This window comes from Dendronephthya gigantea, unplaced genomic scaffold (genome assembly GCF_004324835.1).
Source record: "Dendronephthya gigantea isolate DGI-Jeju-01 unplaced genomic scaffold, DenGig_1.0 000007F, whole genome shotgun sequence".
Lineage (NCBI taxonomy): Eukaryota > Metazoa > Cnidaria > Anthozoa > Malacalcyonacea > Nephtheidae > Dendronephthya > Dendronephthya gigantea.
Genome location: NW_021163017.1, coordinates 486,531 through 504,616, shown reverse-complemented (window position 1 = coordinate 504,616; position 18,086 = coordinate 486,531). Strand labels below are relative to the sequence as shown.

At 38.7% G+C, this 18,086-nt stretch overlaps 3 protein-coding genes and 1 long non-coding RNA gene across 7 annotated transcripts; 1 reads left to right on the top strand and 3 right to left on the bottom strand.

The window, feature by feature from the left end:
* The first annotated feature begins 49 nt into the window (after positions 1-49).
* On the top strand, positions 50-3,564 carry LOC114517240 (protein O-glucosyltransferase 2-like). Of its 2 annotated transcripts, none has more exons than XM_028536898.1 (10): positions 50-374; positions 801-1,006; positions 1,123-1,325; positions 1,453-1,530; positions 1,613-1,779; positions 1,921-2,158; positions 2,411-2,620; positions 2,714-2,803; positions 3,014-3,124; positions 3,215-3,564. In XM_028536898.1, the coding sequence occupies exons 1-10, from the start codon at positions 187-189 to the stop codon at positions 3,236-3,238; spliced, it is 1,515 nt and encodes a 504-aa protein (XP_028392699.1). In that variant the 5' UTR covers positions 50-186; the 3' UTR covers positions 3,239-3,564. The 2 variants fall into 2 exon arrangements, with proteins under 2 accessions (XP_028392699.1, XP_028392698.1); XM_028536897.1 differs by having other exon boundaries at positions 3,212-3,564.
* On the bottom strand, positions 3,559-14,974 carry LOC114517238 (adhesion G-protein coupled receptor D1-like). Of its 3 annotated transcripts, XM_028536894.1 has the most exons (18): positions 14,893-14,974; positions 14,656-14,805; positions 14,511-14,586; positions 14,241-14,346; positions 14,095-14,147; positions 13,896-14,016; positions 13,681-13,784; positions 13,404-13,509; positions 13,051-13,201; positions 12,648-12,714; positions 12,453-12,519; positions 12,105-12,196; positions 11,812-11,938; positions 11,693-11,734; positions 11,492-11,572; positions 11,039-11,124; positions 10,277-10,954; positions 8,578-8,655 (listed from the first exon to the last, which is right to left on the bottom strand). In XM_028536894.1, exons 3-17 carry the CDS (start codon positions 14,531-14,533, stop codon positions 10,930-10,932), a joined length of 1,251 nt encoding a protein of 416 aa, XP_028392695.1. In that variant the 5' UTR covers positions 14,534-14,586; positions 14,656-14,805; positions 14,893-14,974; the 3' UTR covers positions 8,578-8,655; positions 10,277-10,929. The 3 variants fall into 3 exon arrangements, with proteins under 3 accessions (XP_028392694.1, XP_028392693.1, XP_028392695.1); XM_028536893.1 differs by lacking the exons at positions 10,277-10,954; positions 11,039-11,124; positions 11,492-11,572; ... (12 more) ...; positions 14,656-14,805; positions 14,893-14,974 and adding exons at positions 3,559-3,749; positions 3,985-4,112; positions 4,533-4,825; ... (5 more) ...; positions 9,569-9,791; positions 9,870-9,992 and having other exon boundaries at positions 8,542-8,655; XM_028536892.1 differs by lacking the exons at positions 11,039-11,124; positions 11,492-11,572; positions 11,693-11,734; ... (11 more) ...; positions 14,656-14,805; positions 14,893-14,974 and adding exons at positions 3,559-3,749; positions 3,985-4,112; positions 4,533-4,825; ... (3 more) ...; positions 5,648-5,852; positions 6,021-8,454 and having other exon boundaries at positions 8,542-8,655; positions 10,182-10,917.
* Positions 14,636-15,994, bottom strand: LOC114517140. Its single transcript, XM_028536799.1, has 5 exons — positions 15,737-15,994; positions 15,374-15,562; positions 15,082-15,147; positions 14,893-15,004; positions 14,636-14,805 (listed from the first exon to the last, which is right to left on the bottom strand). Exons 1-5 carry the CDS (start codon positions 15,992-15,994, stop codon positions 14,636-14,638), a joined length of 795 nt encoding a protein of 264 aa, XP_028392600.1.
* A 482-nt stretch (positions 15,995-16,476) lies between these two features.
* Positions 16,477-17,700, bottom strand: LOC114517396. The gene is made up of 3 exons (XR_003686379.1): positions 17,576-17,700; positions 16,881-16,925; positions 16,477-16,726 (listed from the first exon to the last, which is right to left on the bottom strand). It is a non-coding gene; the product is annotated as an uncharacterized LOC114517396 (long non-coding RNA).
* Positions 17,701-18,086: the final 386 nt, after the last annotated feature.

Here is an 18,086-nt window from a genome sequence, read left to right as displayed (position 1 = left end):
ATACCGTGCAGGTGTTGTCTGTCGGTACCTTTGATGTCTATATGCCTACTTGATATTAACCAATGATATTAACCAATGGGATATTAACTCACTTTCAGCTACGGACCTGCTGTGCAATATATTCAAATGTATGCGCCAGGCATGTAGTCGTTCACTGAGTTTCAACGTAAGCAAAGAATTGAAACTATGATCGTATTTTATAGGAATATACGGGCTGTTGTGGTGATATCATGTTACCTTGTCGCGTCCTGCGCTTTGTCTGCCAGCATACCTAATGCAAAAAAGACCAAAGTTTGGGGTCCAGGTTTAAGGACAGATATCGTACTACCTGCAAGATACTTCTTTATTCATGCTGCCGATAAAAACGGAAAGCTGTAAGTGGCATTTAGTTGTTTAATCTTTCCTTTGCAATGCCTCAAAATGCAAACCGTATGCTGTACGTTGTGAAAACGGTTGCTGTAAGTTGTGGTGGAACGAAAATATCTTTGAAATATTATATTTTTGTATGTTATATTTTGGCGTAATGATCTCTTCACACATGGAAGGTGTTGATTGGTTTGTTTTCTTTAAAGCTTCATTTATATTTATGATAATTGGACTTGTTGTTAATTTGTTACTAAGTTGGGGTGAAGGTCAATTATCTGATCAAATCATTAATTGATAATATATTATAGTAGTATGTAAAAAATAGGTATATAAATATCAGCTCTAAATCCTTCAACCTAAAGGTTCTGAGAATTATGTTAATTAAAATGTTCATTGTATTGAACAATATTCTAACTTTTCTCATCTTTTTAAAGTTTAAAAGAGTCCCCAGGAGATAACACGTTCCAGGTTGAATTAAGTAGGAGAGGTGGAGATAGAGTAAGAGCCTGGAGGCAAGTGCTTGATCGTCACGATGGCTCATTTCTTGTTTTGTACCGAGCATACGAGAGTGTTGACGAGCTCTTCATTAATGTTAAATACAATGGAAAGGATGTAGCAGAGTCACCTTATGTATTGCAAGGTAACCCTTCAAGGACTTCAAGGAAGTCTAGCAGTTAAAATAAGGCTGAATACAGCAATTTGTTGCATGGTAATAAAGGAGGTGATTCCTTCTCATCCAGATGATTTCTGTCCTAGAATTTTACCATGAGAACTGTGATTGCCCTCAAAAAAACAGCAGCGTTTGGAGCGAAGCTATGGGATGTCCAGCAACGTACAAACAGATTGACAAGGATCTTGCCAAGTTCAAAAAAATTGATCGTGGAAAAGTGGCTAAAGAAGCCATAGAGAGATTTGGACAGCATCATGCTCTTGTTCACTATCGAATTATTAAAAATAAAGTATGCTGATGTAATAATATCTTTCGTATGTAAAACTTACCTTTACCAGGCGCTATAGGTGACCTCCTAGAGGAACCTGTACAAAAATTTGTCACCTGAATTGATTTAAAATTGTTTCATTTTTAAGATATATCGCAAAACATTTGGAAAACATGTTGGGTTTGCTCAATTCATGGATTCCTGGTTGTATTCTTTAATGCGCAAGGTGAAAATGAATTTTAAATCATTATCCATTGTATGTTGTCATGCAGTTGTCATTCAAACAAATTCTGACAATCGTATTATAGGTAAAACTACCAAATGTTGAATTTTTTGTCAACCTTGGTGACTGGCCCTTAGAGAAAAGACGCTCTAGTCCGCTGCCCATTTTCTCCTGGTGTGGATCCGAAGATTCAGAAGATATTGTCATGCCAACCTATGATATAACACAATCTGTTACTGAAACTTTGGGAAGGTAAAACTGTAAAAAATAGTTTAAACATACACATCACCTAGACAATTTTAGGTGGTTTTTTCTTGGACATCAAAGATTGCATCCAAGCAAGATCATATTAGAGATGATCCATGGAACCCTTTCCTTCGTTTTCTGTTTCAGAATCTCGTTGAGTATGCAATCCGTGCAAGCTAACACTGGCCCAAAATGGCAGGACAAGATACCCAAAGCATTTTGGCGCGGGCGAGACAGTCGACAGGAACGATTAGATTTCGTTGTCATGGCCAGAAAAAAGCCTGAACTTTACGATGCAGCCTTGACAAACTTCTTCTTTTTCCCTTACGATGAGGCGAAATATGGCCCTAAAGGACAGCATGTCTCTTTCTATGATTTCTTCAAGGTACACGGATGATTTCGGGGCAAATCTAGACTGTTTTAGGGAGCGCCTTACTCCAGTGTGATAACATTTTCTGAACGGAACACTTTGAACAAAAAATGTTACTTATGCAATATCTAAGTGATTGCAGTTTATCTTGCTCGTAAAAATTTTCCGCAAGCTTATTTCAAACTATCCCAAAGATAGGATACGGGGGGTATCTTCTTTACCGTACTGCCATTAGGTTTCAATTTCTTGAAAAATCTTCCTTCATAGTACAAGTACCAGATAACCATCGATGGGACAGTGGCTGCGTACAGGCTCCCGTATCTGTTGGCAGGAGACTCGGTAGTTTTCAAACAGGATTCGGAGTATTATGAACATTTTTACAAAGAACTCGAACCTTGGGTACATTACATTCCTTTCAAAAGAGATTTGAGCGATCTTGAGCCGAATCTGAACTGGGCAATGGCCAATGATAAAAAGGTGCGGTATTTACTTACTTCACCATTCGTGAAGATGACTGTGGTAATGGTAAGGTTTCCCCGCAGTTATTCTGGATTATTTACCTCTTTTCAGGCAGAGAAAATCGCTTTGCAAGCACGGGAATACGTCCGCGAGAGGCTCACTCCAGAACATATATATTGCTATTACTATGTGCTACTAAAGGTTCGTAAATTGGGATGGTTACGAAGACCAAGCATTGGTGATAGTGGTTGTGTGAGGGTGATGACTAGCGATGACAAGGAGGATGATTATGTATGAAGGTGGATCATTAGGGTTGATCGTGGATAAGGATTGATGTGCGGTGTCGTGCGGTGTCTTCAGCGAATGCGCTCTGGTAGTTTCTCATCCATATACTGGATTGTTTTTTTATAGAAATTTGCCAAACTTCAGAAAACGAAACCGAAGGAATATGACGATATGGAGTTCATTGCCCAACCAACCGACGATAAAAGTAGTTGTGAATGTAAAAGGAAAAAGAAAAAGGTAAAAATAATTTAAAACGACAAATATTTTCTGATTTGGCCTTCTCGCATTTTTGCTCTCATTGATCGCATTTTTTCCTTTCCCCAGCAGGCGAAAAGCCACGACGAACTATAACGACGACTTAGGACGATATGCTCCGAAAAAGCACCGTTTCTTTGGTCTTCCCAATTGATATAAACTAGCTAAATATTTTTTTAAATTATGTCTCGAATTGTTCTTTATTTCTTGATATTGACTTGTTTAGATCTTGTTTAACAAGTTTCAACCATTTCGTTCTATAAACTTTTTTACAATTCTTGTAGTTTTCGTTAACATTTCAAATACAATCGCGTTTAAGATTTTTTCCCTAAATCTCCATGTCAAAACCATGCATAACATATTTTACGACAGATATTTTATGATAATTTAATATTTTTTATACAAAATTCAAGGGGCGGAATCTGATTCTCAATACGGGAAAATAAATACACAAATACTTTTTAACAAACTCTCTCGTGCACAACAAAATAGAAATATATATATTTACTGGGAAAAATTTGAAGCTATGCTATGGAACACGGAAAACTTTCACGTGGCTCCTTTTAACGTCTGTCGCCTGGTTTCCACCCAAGATTTGAATACACCCCTGAAATCAAGAATTGAAGGGAATTACAGTTTTGTAAGTGTTTTGTAGAATTTTGTGAAGACCACAGCAAAAAGCAAGCTATAGGGCATAAATAAAAGATGGATATGTATTAATAATACGTAATTATAATACGTATTCTTTGGCATTTGGGTATTGAAATGCGTGGGTTTTTGTCCCGGGTTTTCTTGTCCTAGGTTTTTTCCCCGGCGTCGTGAATAACTATTGTTTTACTCACCTACAATACTTCATGATACAATCATCACTGCAAAACATCGTTCCTCGTTCCTTCGTTGTTTTAGCTGGTTTGCTACAGTGCGATCTTATGCACAATTTCTTTGGTATGGGATTAATTTTTGCCTTTTTCTACACAAAAACAAAGTTGGTATGCGTTGAGAGAGAGAGAGAGAACATAGTGTTCAATCATACCATTCACATCCACCATGGGCGTCAATCGAATGTAATCATATATTCTGTTATACCAGGCTTATTTCCATTGAAAGTGAAATTGTTCTCAAAAGAAATTAGCCAGGCATAGCAGAGTACATGAATATGGTCCCCCTCAATTAACGTTCGATTGACGCCGATATGTATCCATCCACAGTTACTGCTAGTATTAACTAAAAAAACTATTATTGATGTAGTCGTTTACTGGAAATTTGTCATAGAGTGTTATCAAAGAACAAGCTAGATATAACCCACGAACCAGTGTGTGTTCACTCCCACCCACTCCCGGGCACAACCCACCGCTTTCAATAAAACCCCACCGGCAGAACCTCGGCTCACCTTGGCCACGTGAACTAAGCTGTCGTCAACACCGTTACTGGGTTTATTCTTTCCAGAGTGAAGTGATTTTGTCATTCCCATTGCCTTTGTAGCAGCAGCCGCTTGTGCTGACGCCATTTTCGTTTTGTTTGCCATCTCTGCCATCATCGCTAACGGTTTTCCAGTGCTCCTGGGAGCAGGCATCGTACCGCTCGTCGCCGACGACGTCGTAGAGCTGCTCAGGGTGGGACTTGATATATTTTCCTTTTTTATCGAGATATTTTCTGTTTTTAGATGTATATCAACTGGCGGAACTGCAAAACAGACTGTTATTTAAGATGCAAAGCCAATAAAAATCGAAGCAAATTGAAATTCGTAATCTTTGTTGGTTGACGTGAGATCAATTAGCCAATCAGGTTAAATGCCGCTTCAAAAACAGGCGGGAACTTTCGCGCCAATCACTTTTTATCATTTCACGTACCTGTTGCAAGATCATCTTTTGTTTCACTTTTCATCAACTTCGGTGAAGGAGCGTCTACTAAGTCAATTTCATTGAAACTGGCGTTATATTCCTCCATTGCCTTCTTATACTGTACCCTCTCCAGCCTCCACGCATCTTGATAAACCTAAAATTAAAATACACGAAACTTTTTGAAAAAACTCGAAATGTTTTAAGTGAAGTTTAGAAGATTAAAAAACCCACCTTTTTGTCCTTCGAAGATAAATTTTCCCACATTGCTTTAATACTTTTTGAAACTTCTGCAAACGTTGCCTGAAGGGGCAATTCAAAACGTTGTTAAAAATCGCGAGATCTTTGAGTATTTAAATAAAATAGCCCCCAACGTAAACATTTTCATGTTAATTTCTTGAAATTGACAAGTATTATGAAAACGTTTATGTTCAGAGTTAGTATTGCTGTGTATTTTATTAAAATGTTTTTATCAAACTAAAGGTCAATAAAGTCAATTTATTATCGTAGGAATGCTTGCGTACTTGAGGGTTTTGTTGACGAAGTGTCGGTTGTGTAGCTTGAAAAAACCTTTGGAAAGATGACAATGGTCTAGAAGAAATAGAAACCGTTGAGCTATAATTTCGGAGGACAGGAGGAGATTTCTTGATCTAAATAAGTTACATACTTGACTGGTCTGTTTGGGTCTTTTCTGCGTTTTTTCCCTCGACGCCTGTGTTCGGCTACATCGTTTGTTTCATTCAGTTGTTTGTTGAACGATTCGTCGTGTTTGAGAGATGCAATCGGGATTACATCGCTATCGGCACTGTTTACGCTTGATGGAGAACCCGCATCTTGGACATGATCAGCCAAAGTAGGTGGAGAGCGTTTGCCTAAGGTGGAAAGAATAAGTTTACACAGTTACTCGGTGATGACGTTTCTACAACAGTTTTTCCGGGTTAACCCAGGCCCTTCAGGGCTAAAAAATTCTTTCCCTGTTGAGATTACACTGAAATTTATACTACTTGCGGCCTTTTATGACAACTTTACCATTCACTCACCGTCTGTCGGCGATTGTATCATATTTGAAGAAACAGTCAACCCTGGTGTTTGAGAAGCACTGACTACTGTTGGCACACTGGAGATTGGTGCTTTGGATTTCACAGGACCAGAGACCAACTGACCAATAGATCCATCGTTCACAAACACAATCTTCATCGGCTGCGGTTTAGGCGTATTGATGGGCTGCCCGCTCGGTTGTTGCAAGAATATAACCTGCCTTCCAGCTAGTTTATCCTTGAGGTTATTTGGGAGTGCTTTCAGAGCAGACTGGGAGCCTGGGGCAAGCGTGAACACCACAGGTTTCGTGTTTGGAGAGTTCGTACTGGTAGCCATATTAGCTTGCCTCAATCGGAAAGTTGGAAAGGCCGAAGTCGTGGGGTTTGCGATATTTCTGAGTCGGACTGCTAACGCCCGAGGCGGCTGCATTGAGACAGCCTTGGGTTGTGCAGGGTTGGGACTAAACCCGATTGTGGGGTATTTGAAACCGGCCGTATTGGTTCCGGGAGATGTGATCTTAATTGTGGTTATTCCAGCCGGTTTTGAAATGGAGTTTGCTTGACTTTGAAAAAACGTTGCCTGCGGCGTTGAGATGACTTGAGATGTATTTGCAGACGAAACCAAAGTGAAGACAGGTTTGTTTTGTTCAGATTGCGATGGTGTTTCCACCGTTACACCCAGCTTTCCTTGCGTGCTCGAACTGTTAGACACGACATTTAGCGGCTGTGAAACACTGGAAAACAAACCATCGCCCCTGTTCAATTCCGAAGCCTGGTTTAAGTCTGAAGAATTTTGAACGAAGAATTGGTTCCCGTTTGTGGACGTCTGTTGCCGTGGGCTGGTTAATGGTTGTGTTGCCACAAGCACTTCCCGCTGCCTAAGTGATGGATTTTCATTTTGACTACCGGGTAACGAAGATAAAACAATATTTGACGGGAAATTATGAACGGGATAAGTTGTTTGCACTTGATTTGAAACGCTTTTGGGATTGGATTCCGTCGTTCGGTTGGAAAATTGCAAAATGTCTTGGCTCATATTTTGTGCACCTGCAACGTTCAAGTTAGTAGAGTTAGCAGTAGACGACACAGCACTTATTTTTAGGTGTGAGTCATTTGTTATGTCATTCACGTCTTGAAAGAGGGTTGCTGGTCTCACAGTTGGAATATTTGTGGTGATAAACGATGGCACATTATTCTGTGATTGTTCAGTGACGATTTTATTGGTTAAAACAGACGTGAAGTTAGGTGAAGATCTCGCAAGTTGGTTCCCAAACTCCGCTTGTTCCACATTTGGCGACGATGTTCGTATTGACTCCTGCATTCGTAGTAAATCATCAAGATTGTTGCCGTTTTGCGGCCAGTAAGGTTTTGACTGTTGGTTACTTTGTGAGAAGGTTACAGAAGGTTGCTGGATTAAAGTTTGGTTGGAATTTTGCAATAAAAAGTTTGGATACGACTGGCTATTTCTTTGACCAGGACTTGATTGGAATAAATTATTTGTGGTTAAATCACCCTGTCCAAAACTCAAACCAGATGGTGAAGGATCTTTCGTGGTATTGTGTCCTAAAGTATTGACCATACTTGATGGTACAGCCACAGATGATTGTCTGAACTTAGGATGCGACTGGGATGAGATGTTTTTTTCAGATGCCTGAGAGCTCAAGCCTTGGATGGTTGAGAAGACATGGGCAGTATTAGGCTGTAGGCCACTTTGTGATACTGTATTCTGGGATGGTATATTTGGTGGTGAGATACTGGGGGGTATAATTTTGGTGGTGGTAATGTTCTGTACCAGTATATTCCTTGATTGTGGGTTCGGTGATAAAATGTTTTGCGCATGATTACTAGGGGATGGCACTTGATGAGTGGGAGCATTAGGTGATGGGATACTATGCATGGGGATGTTCGGGGATGGGACATTAGGTGAAGTGACATTCCTTGATGGTGCATTTGGTGACAGAACACTTCTTGATGGTACATTTGATGATGACATGGTACTGGCAAGCTGTGGTGCTTTTGCTTGCCGATTACTGTATGTTATGACTGGAGTGTCATCATCAAATGAACTTGACTCTCGTTCGCTAATCTGACGGTCCATGATCTGATCAACAATTTTATCTAATGGACCTTCGATCAGATCAGCGCTATCATCAAATGGTGAAACATCATCATTTATTATGTTACTGGAGTTTTGCATTGATGGTACACACAACTGATTGGTTAAGGATGTGTTCTGTCCAACCATGTTCGGCGTGAACTGTAACAATGATGCATTTGATGTAGCAAGGGAGGGGATGTTAATGTTCTCTGAGGGAAACGAGAGCGCGTTTGGGGACACCATTGGTTGACGTGATGAAAATCCATGGTTCTTTGAGTTTTGGACAACAGAAGGGTTGTTTCCAGCCGCAAAGAATGATGAATAAAATGAACCAGTGTTCTAAATAAACATTGTTGTGGTTAAAATGTGTTTTGGTTTGGACCAGGATGGATGGAATAATAATTTAAATATGTAAATTCAGTATACCTGTGCCCCTTGAAGTGCAGCCTTTTGGCTAGTTGCCAGGTTGGTTAGGGTTGTATTTTGTGATGTTTTGGCATCATTAGGCAAGCCCAGTTGGGGCAGTTGATACTCAATGCTCTAAAATAAGAAAATATCTAAATTGTACACAATGCTTTAAGAGAAATCTACTGCTATCAGCCAGAACATAGGAACAAACAAAAGTGAAAGTTTTTTGCAAATTACTATCAATGGCTAAAAGAGAAAGACTTGCAGGGAAATACTTTTTATCAAATAAAAACCTATTAGTAGCACACCATTCATAAAACCAAACTTTTGATTGAATTCAAGTAATTTGGGCAGAAAATTGCTTGACAAAGTCAATGTTAAAATTCAATATTCTAATATACTGTTAAATTCCTCCGACAGGTGGGTATATTGTTAGTAAACACTGTGTTACCACGCTACAATCTGATTGGCTCACGCCCGGTTGTTATATCCCACGCAATATAAAATATTCATTCAACAGGAAGATGCCCAAATATGGAAATCAAGGGTGGGACACAGGAATTATGGTCGACAACAAAGAATTTTTTGCGAAATTTTTACGACCCAAATTTCTTTCTGGAATTTGCTCATTTCTGCCTCAATTATAGCTGAAAAACAGCGATAAACCAAAAGATTAGTTGCTCATTATCTAAAGTACAATATATTGAACAGGTTATGACTAAAAATCTAAAATACATGTTAAAATACAAAAAATTACGTGGACGCCAAGCGCTTCTTAGACGTGTCCTAGCAATGGAATAGAATAATGTACTCCGTATTCGGTTGTTTTCAAAATGCTTTCTAAGCCCATAAATAAACCCTAAACGCTGCCTTCAAAAATACGCACATATCAGCCTTTAAGAAATTATATTGCTGTACGAATTAGCGATGTTTGTCGAATTGTTGCTTGTGAATTATTGAACACATGAAGATGAAAGTCGCCCCTCGTGCTTGAAGACATTTGAACATTGCCGTTTCTTTTGCCCTAATCCTTTAAAATACTAACCTTTTTATCGGAAAAGCCGAATGGTGTTGCTTTCTTTTTACGTTTAGTCGAAGGATTGAAAAACATTTTCTATCGGATCTGCGTGACATCGAAGATTTGTAATTTTAAAAAATTGTGTTCAAAAATATGGCTACCTTTCCGGTGCTGATTCTATACTAAAGCAACCTCCTTCTTCAACCCCATAAGCCTAATGCTTTCAAACTGTCTCGAGCCAAGTTAAGTCCTGTTAAATAGTATTCAAATCTTCAAATTAGCATCAACTAATGACGAAAAACGTTTGGGACTAAAGACAAAAATCTACCTTTAAAATCGATGCACCATTGTTGATAGCGTGCACAACTCATGTTGGCAAAACGCCTTTATGTGTTTAGCATTTTGGCTATCAATTTTCCAAAATAGTAGGTCCTTATCATTCCGAAGAATTTATCGGACCATAACCTCGGCTTTTAGCCTATTTGCTAGTGAATTTAAAACGAGAAAAGATCCGTGTTAGAATGTTTTAAGAAGACCCTTGGCGTCCGTTTCTACTTATCGAGTCGGGTTAGTCCCTACGTTGCTTGTATCCCAGTACATATTTTGTGTTTTCCTCATCAAATAATACATGAATAATAACCTTGGATGAATAATTTTGTTCATCCCAATTTATGACCTCATCTATATCAAAGTCACTTGATAAATTTGCTTCTGAATTCGCCATCGACTACAAACCTTCTTGCCAAGTCAACTTTTTCATTTCAACTGCAATCGAAACCTTTGTCCGAGCTTCGTCCGAACGCCCACCGGCACTTACCGACTACCAAATAAGGTGGGTTTGTGTGGGATCCAGGGGGAACTCCAGGGGATCAGGTAACTTTTGAGATCACATAAGTGCCATTTATACGGGAGAAAAAATAGACGCAAAAACACTCGTTTAAGCACTTCTACAAGACGCGACCTTTATTTTGCAAGTCTGAATTGAATGATGGCAAATGGTTGGTGCATTATGGGCCTGTTTTAAGGACGTGAACTAGAGTCAAAGGTCACTGCAAAAAGCTCTTACCTAAAAGAGACCCATGATGCACTGCAAAGCTTCCTATTCCCATCTATTCTTGATTCCCAGCCCTCTACTGCAAATTCGCTTTTCAATTTGCGCGAATTTAAAAAATTCACGTTAGGATAAATTAGGATGTATCGCATCATCGATTTCCTATTTACTCGATATGGTATATGTAATATGTTATAATATACTAAAGTCTTAAATATGTTCAGATCCCCATGTCAGTGACATTTTTACCTTGCCCTACACAGGCGTATAAATTACGAATAATATCCAATGAGAGTTTTATCTACAACATATAATAATTAAACCTGTATTTCCCTTCTTACTTCTCAGAGGAGGTGGTGCGTCTAAAACAAAATATCAAAAAATGTTGAAAAAATCAGTAAACTGAAACAGAAAGCCAATTAGGAACACAAGACTTTTCGTTTTACCCGGATGTCATTGGTGAAGCCTTTACTTTAATTTTCCTGACACAAGGATTAGAACTTCTGCTCATTTGTGTGCTGTATTTTTGCTCCTTAAAGAAAAACAAAAATGTTAAAACGATACCGAATCTATGAATGCAGATCGGCCCCTCTACTGAATGATAGCTGATATATGCATGCTATTAAAGCCGGTTTTCCACTAGCGATATTTTTCGCGCGAAGCGACTTTATTCCTTTGTATTTGAGCAATTTGTTCCGGATGGTTGCAGTTGAGAGCTCTGGAACAAAAGTAAAATGTCGATTCGCGCGAAAAATATCGCTAGTGGAAAACAGGCTTTAGGTCTGTTTCAGACGTCGAACTTCTCATGTGTCCAACCTAACGGTTAATGAGCTAAAGTGTTTGTCTAAGTTCATTTGCATTCAATTCGGCACATGGAAAGTTCGAGTGCAAAAACAAACCTTTGATTTCCAACTAGACTCGTATGACCATCGTTGGACAGTCGTTTTCTTCAGTCGACGTTTTTTAATCGCAGCTCTGACCTGGACAGACAAGTTGGAATAACTTTGTTAAGATGAATTTCCGAGAAATAACCCGGCATATGGTCATGTGGCTGTATTTTTCATAGAGCCGACAGGCAACAGCCGCATATCCGTACTTACGTCTTTGTTTAGAACACAATGAAACAAGAATATGAAGAAACCCTGAAAAAAATATAAAGGTTTAAACGTATATACTTTAGACATTTCTTGGGAATCATCCTTGCTGTAAAATAGCTGACCTGAAAGGAATTGAGTGCTGTAAAAATATATTGAAACACAATCGCAGCATCATTTACCGCCGCGACACCAAATATCCAAGTTAAACCGAGGATTGGCAAGAGAAAGATGACACCCTTCACTCCATTTCTTCAAACAAAGAGAAAACAAACTATAGACCATGCAAAATAGGACAAGAACAAAAGAGAGATTGATACATTAGGGCTTAGGGTCAGGTTTGAATGGCAGTTTATGGCAAAGATTGAGTTGAACTGCGGTTCGTATGCAATAAGAGTATAGTTTTCTATGTCGCTACCTGATACTTGAATTCTGACCGTTTGACTGTGGCATTGTGTCCACTGCAACAAGCATGATACGAATAACAGCCACAATAATTATTACATTCAACTTAACAAAAATAAAATTGTTTACAAAAGTTAAAATTCATAAAGATTGTGACACACTCCATTCGAGTATTTTGGAGTACGTAGATCGGAATTGTGAAAGAACATCAGTTTTTTTTATGGGTACACGTTAGGGTAAAACCAAGCAAGTTGAGAAACCTTCTGGACAGTTTTGAGGGCCCGGGAGGTACACCTTTAAAAGACCTCCCCCTAATCCGTCATCACAGCCTCACAGTCCCACCCCCCCTGTGTATACACACCAGAACAACAAGAAGAACAGGTACAACAAAAGCCCAGATCAATCCTTTTTCTATTGATAGCCAACATCTGAAAGTAATATAAAACACTCTATGATAAAACTGTAATGGCATAGTGCATACACGCAGACCATTCGTAAACGTAGTTCTCAACGGAATCAAGTTAAAACAATTTATTTTTAGCAATGCAAAGCTTACGTCTTTTCGTTCCCGAAGCCATCAAATCTCGAAAGAGCGGAAATGAAAACAATGATAACTGGACCACCTGCCAATGAACAATGATAGCTTCAAATAAATGACGAATTAATCTCGCGCAACAGAGGCGTAGGAAGCATCCAGAGATTGGGGGGGCACCAGAGTTTGGGGAGGCACCAGAGATTGGAGGGGCACCGGAGATTGGGGGGGGGGGCACCAAAGATTGGGGAGAGGGGCACCGGAGATTGGGGGGGGCACCAGAGATTGGGGAGGGGGGCACCGGAGATTGGGGGGCACCAGAGATTGGGAGGGGCACCAGCTTCCAGGGGCACTTTGGCTTAGTAAAAAGGGCACCTAAAATATGTAAAGGGACGGTTTGGTTTGATAGTTGAATTTATATACTAACCCCATCCGAAAATATAATAATATTTCTTGACGCTTGACTTCACGAAAACTTTGACAACTTTGCGATATAAATGAATTCCTTCAACGAACATCCAAAATATTGCAGTCGTGTATAAGTACTGAAGAGCGATTGCGACACCTTTGCATACAACCTGAGGAAATCAGTTAAATATGGCTCCCTTTATGAACTACACAATAATCCGAACCTATCGTTACTTCGATCTAAGCTCACTGACATCATTGTATTTGACTATGGCAGAGATCTCGATTTCAATTTTCAAGTAATATTTCTTCCAAAAGTAGGTCACCTGAAGCAGGTCAGCCAGTTGGGTGATATGACCAGTTAACTGTTACCTTGATTTCAGTAGCCTTGATACCAAACACAAAGACAATTTGCGCCAAAACTAGGCTCGCGATTAAGTTGCAATGAATCCAGATATGATCAGAAACCACTAGCGTCCTGCAACAAAGGAAAATTAAACAACCGTATGTACTGTCCGATATTGTCCCAGGATTGATGACAGCAACGCTTGTGTGGTTGTTCGATTAACAACGGTTCGTATTTGTGTAAGAATCAGCTTCATTTCAGCATGAGACTTGAAAGATGAACCTGTATAAAGCGTGTACTTACTTTATCACAGCAAATATAAATAACGTTGCAAGTAAACAGATTAAAGAAATAGCACAGCCAACGTATGTCAACCAACTCAGAGCTTCTCGATGACCTTCATCAAGCTGAAAGATGTTTGAAAAATTGATCGTATAAATATCAAAATGCTGTTTCGCAAACAGGAAAGAAATAATCGTGACAATAGGAGTGAAGACTGTGAAGTTGATTTCACTCACAGGAACTTCTTCAATGTTCGTAAGAACAGCGAAATTTGTGAAATGATTGCATAAACATGCTGTTCTCCCATCTTTTTCCTCGCCAACGACACAGCCTTCAGACGACCAAGATATATCAGATCTAAAAGTAGAGTAAGAAATTCATGGAAATATAACGAGATTTCTATGAAAATCTCACTAATACAAATGGAGTCCGTACTCTTTCCCAAAATCCAAGAAACGACACGAAGCTTTTGCGTTGCTTGTGGGAATCTAAAAGTAACGGAAAAATACAGGAACAATTCATTGTACAAAAGTAACAAAACCACTTCTTTTGGACATATAAAATTGTACGATGAACCCAACCTTGTTAATGGGAAAGTTGATTACAACGTTGTCATTCAACCTTTTCTTTAAAGGACGACTGATGGATAGTGAGATGATGTTGGAAAGTAAGACTGACTCTGTGGAACTGCAATATAATATTATTTATAGTGGATAGCACCGACTAACTGTTGTAATTTGATCACCGAAAAGATTATGCTTTAAAACAGCACAAAGACATGGACAGGGCATTCATTTTCAGCAGGTAATTGTAAGTTTTCTACGAGAATTACAAATTATCATCGGTTTTACCTGTTTTTTAAACTAGCGTTCATCAATACGGAGTGGGGGCGATACTTTAAAAAGTGAAGTGTGAATGGGCCAGCACCTTAACAAAAACGTACTTTGTTAAAATGTCTTTTGGTAAAATTCTCAAATCAAGAATGACTGCATTCACCTTGAATTGCCTCTGGTAAAACGGCGGGTATGAAAGCTTCCTCGTCATTTCCAAAATATTGATCACTTTTTTTATCCTCGATTTTAAGACCAACGAAAACAATAGTTTGGTTGATAAAATGAACAGGATCCACATTGTCTATTCGTAATCCTAAATGAAGATTTGAAATGAAGAAAATTGCAGTCCGTCGACCAAGCTAGACGACAATGCAATAAACATGCGAGTGATACGACTCACCAAAATGAGAAGTATTAAAACTAATCGTATCGTTTACAGCCAGGCTCTTCCCTAGACTCCCAGCAGCTTCTTCCACAACTTTCAGCACTATTTCGGAACTTGTTTTTCCTCTCTGGGATGAAAAGAAAAGTTGCATGAGAGAAATATACATGCCGATATGAACACAATATAGAATGCATGTCTTCTTACCGCTTTCAAAGCACCCCATGATGAGATGGAATTGTTTAGAAGATTTTCAGCGATGTTAAGAATAATCTAGATAACAACAGAAGATTTAAATATCGATTGAATCACTACTTGTAGTTGCTTCAAATTTGTTCACTTGTCCTGACACAGCTGACTTCTGTTGTTATCAACAGTCTTTTTTTTGCCTTTTCGGTCGCTGTTATTTCTACGAGTTTATTTCTCTGTTGCTATGCTTTACTATTTTCTCCCAATTCACTTTATAGAAAAACAATCTATCTAAAAACGAAGCCCTTACCTTCCCAATACGTTTGCTTTCCGCTTTACTTCCAGGAGAAATGGCATCATTTTTCACAACTTCCTCAAAAATTGTCAGCGATATATTGAGCTCGTCGGGGGCAAAGATTTCTGCCGTTAAGTTTAAAAGTTCTTTAAGGACTTTCATTGAATTATTTGCAGTCACTTTGACTTGTGATAAATCTTGAAGCTGTGTGAAAAATTAGATTAGATTAAACGTTAGCATGCAGCATATGAAACAAAGCAGGAATATGTGTCTCTTTAGTAGTATAGTTGAGTACAAATGGAAGTACTCTTCCCAGATGCGAAGAACAGTAGTGAAGCTTTCTCTTTCTTTTACCTTTTCTGATAAACATTTTCTCACCTTTTTAGTTGTGGCAGAAGCAGACGGTTTAGTAAATGACGAAGTTGTTGACGATTGATTGACGTTGTTGATCGAAGCTGTTGACGATTTTGAAGGTGAAGGAGAAGTATTAGCACTTGGGAATGTTGCTGGTTTTGAAGACGAATGATGATTGCCAGGATTCGTGGATGTTGTTGGTTTTGAAGACGAACGAGAATTTCCAGGATTCGTGGATGTTGCTAGTCCCGCAGAGGCGACAGAGGGTAGCAAAGTAATCATGTTTTGGTACTTGCAGTTTGTAGCAGGCGTTTTTCGTGGACAAGAATCTGGGGTGGAGATATTCGACGAATTTAAGGTCGCATTCGGATAGATATCTAAAAGACAGGGAAAGGACGCATTTATCAAATTCAATAAACGAATCATTCATTATTATACATGTCTTGTTTTCAGTGTCCTATTTGGAACCTTGAATCAAATATCAAAGTTTCAGAATCCTAACTTTTAATCCTAAACCTGACCCTATTCCTACTTATACTAAAATATTAGAATCAAGGATTATATTCGTAGATTCTGAACATGAAATTTTTACCAAATTAGGTTTTTACTGAAGATGACCAGGATCAGCTTGGACTAATACCCAGTCCTCTGTGTACGCCCTACGTTTATAAAGGCGTTTATAAATGTTTATGTAATGTAATGCCTATACTGGGACATACCTAAACAATTCACAACTAAACATATACTTACTAGTACTACGTACTACATAATATCTGGTGCCACCTCCACATATCATCTGCTCGCGTCCAAAACACCTAAGCGAGCAATTTGATCGATTAACTTTAATCATATCACCCAGGTCGTTTACGCATGCGCAAAGTTTCACGTGAAGCACGGCATAACGGTAACCACAATCCTTGCATCTACTATTGCACGTAGTTTGTTGTACGCTGTAATCGGGTAGAACGCTGTAGTTGAATACTTTTTCTCCCCTGTAACATTCCCAATCTATTACTGAAAACAAAACAAAATATTGTTCCAGAAATCGTCAACACTTTAGAATTATCAACAATTCGACAGAACTGGTAATGTATTTGTAATTTGTATTTGACTACTATTTGGTTTTGTAATTTCTAGGAGATATGTTGTACATAGAATGGTCACAAACCTCGATTTTTCTTATATGGTAGAGGTAGTCTGTTTTTACTTGTTCCTATGGAAAAAAAGAAAAGTGTCAAATAAGGCTTAAATATTCAAATAAACTAGTCGAACATCAAAGGTTATTTGGCGAATGTTATTGCCAAACGTTGTTCACTGTGCAGAGATAATTTAGAAAATCATCAGAATGACTGATAGGAACCATGCAGTACTGATAATAACGAGTCGTTTAAGGGGCTGTTCACATGAGCCCGTTTACCGAGATTTAACAAAGTGTAAAATGGACTTTGAGGTATTGAAATGAGTAAATAACACGATTATGGTGGTCGTGTGATCATCCTAACAATATCATGTGATTGTTATGTTTCAAAAAGACTTATTTCAATACTTCTAAGTTCATTTTATGCTTCGTTAAATTTCGGTAACGAGGCTCATGTGAACGGCCCCTAAGGTTATGTCCAGTCGCAATGTAACACTTTGTTTACATTTTGTTATATTTTTTGAAATACGACGAGCTGTCTGCAAGTCTGTGTCCAGAAAAATACAAAACATTCAAAATTTAGGCAGTTTTTCTATTCGCGGGCCCCGTGTTGTTCTGAGCAGAATCGATGTGCAAATTCCTCTGTACATTATATTCAATTATAACAACAAGTTCAGTTTCTGCTTAGAGAATTAATCGAAAACGAGATAATCTAGCAGGCTTACCATTAACTATGACAACTCCGTAACTAATTCTACGACCTCTTGGAAGAGGATTGGTGTGTTCACTAGGAACAGGAGTGGTACCGTCAATGAATGTCCCATTGATCACGATTACCCCTCCTGATCCACTTTCGGTAAAGCAGGAAAGGTTCCCTGCTGATCGAGCTTCGGATCCTCTCGCTACTAGTTTGGCGTTAGGGGTGAGAAGAATCTGGTAGGAGATGAATCTGGTAAGAGACTGTATAAGCGTAATTGTATTTCGTTAAATTAAACTACATTTCTTTACAACACTTTGCTCGTACTCAGGACTCCCAATTCGTCCGATAACACTATCTTATTAGCTACAATCTTATTGGAAATCCTTCAGGGGGCAACGAAGTTAAAGAGCAATCAATTTGAAAATACATTGAAAATACATTTTACAATAGTCATTGCAAAACCAGTGGCGTCCGAGAGACGATCATGTACCATGGGGGGGGGCACATATTCATATATTCATGTTGTGCAAGATTAA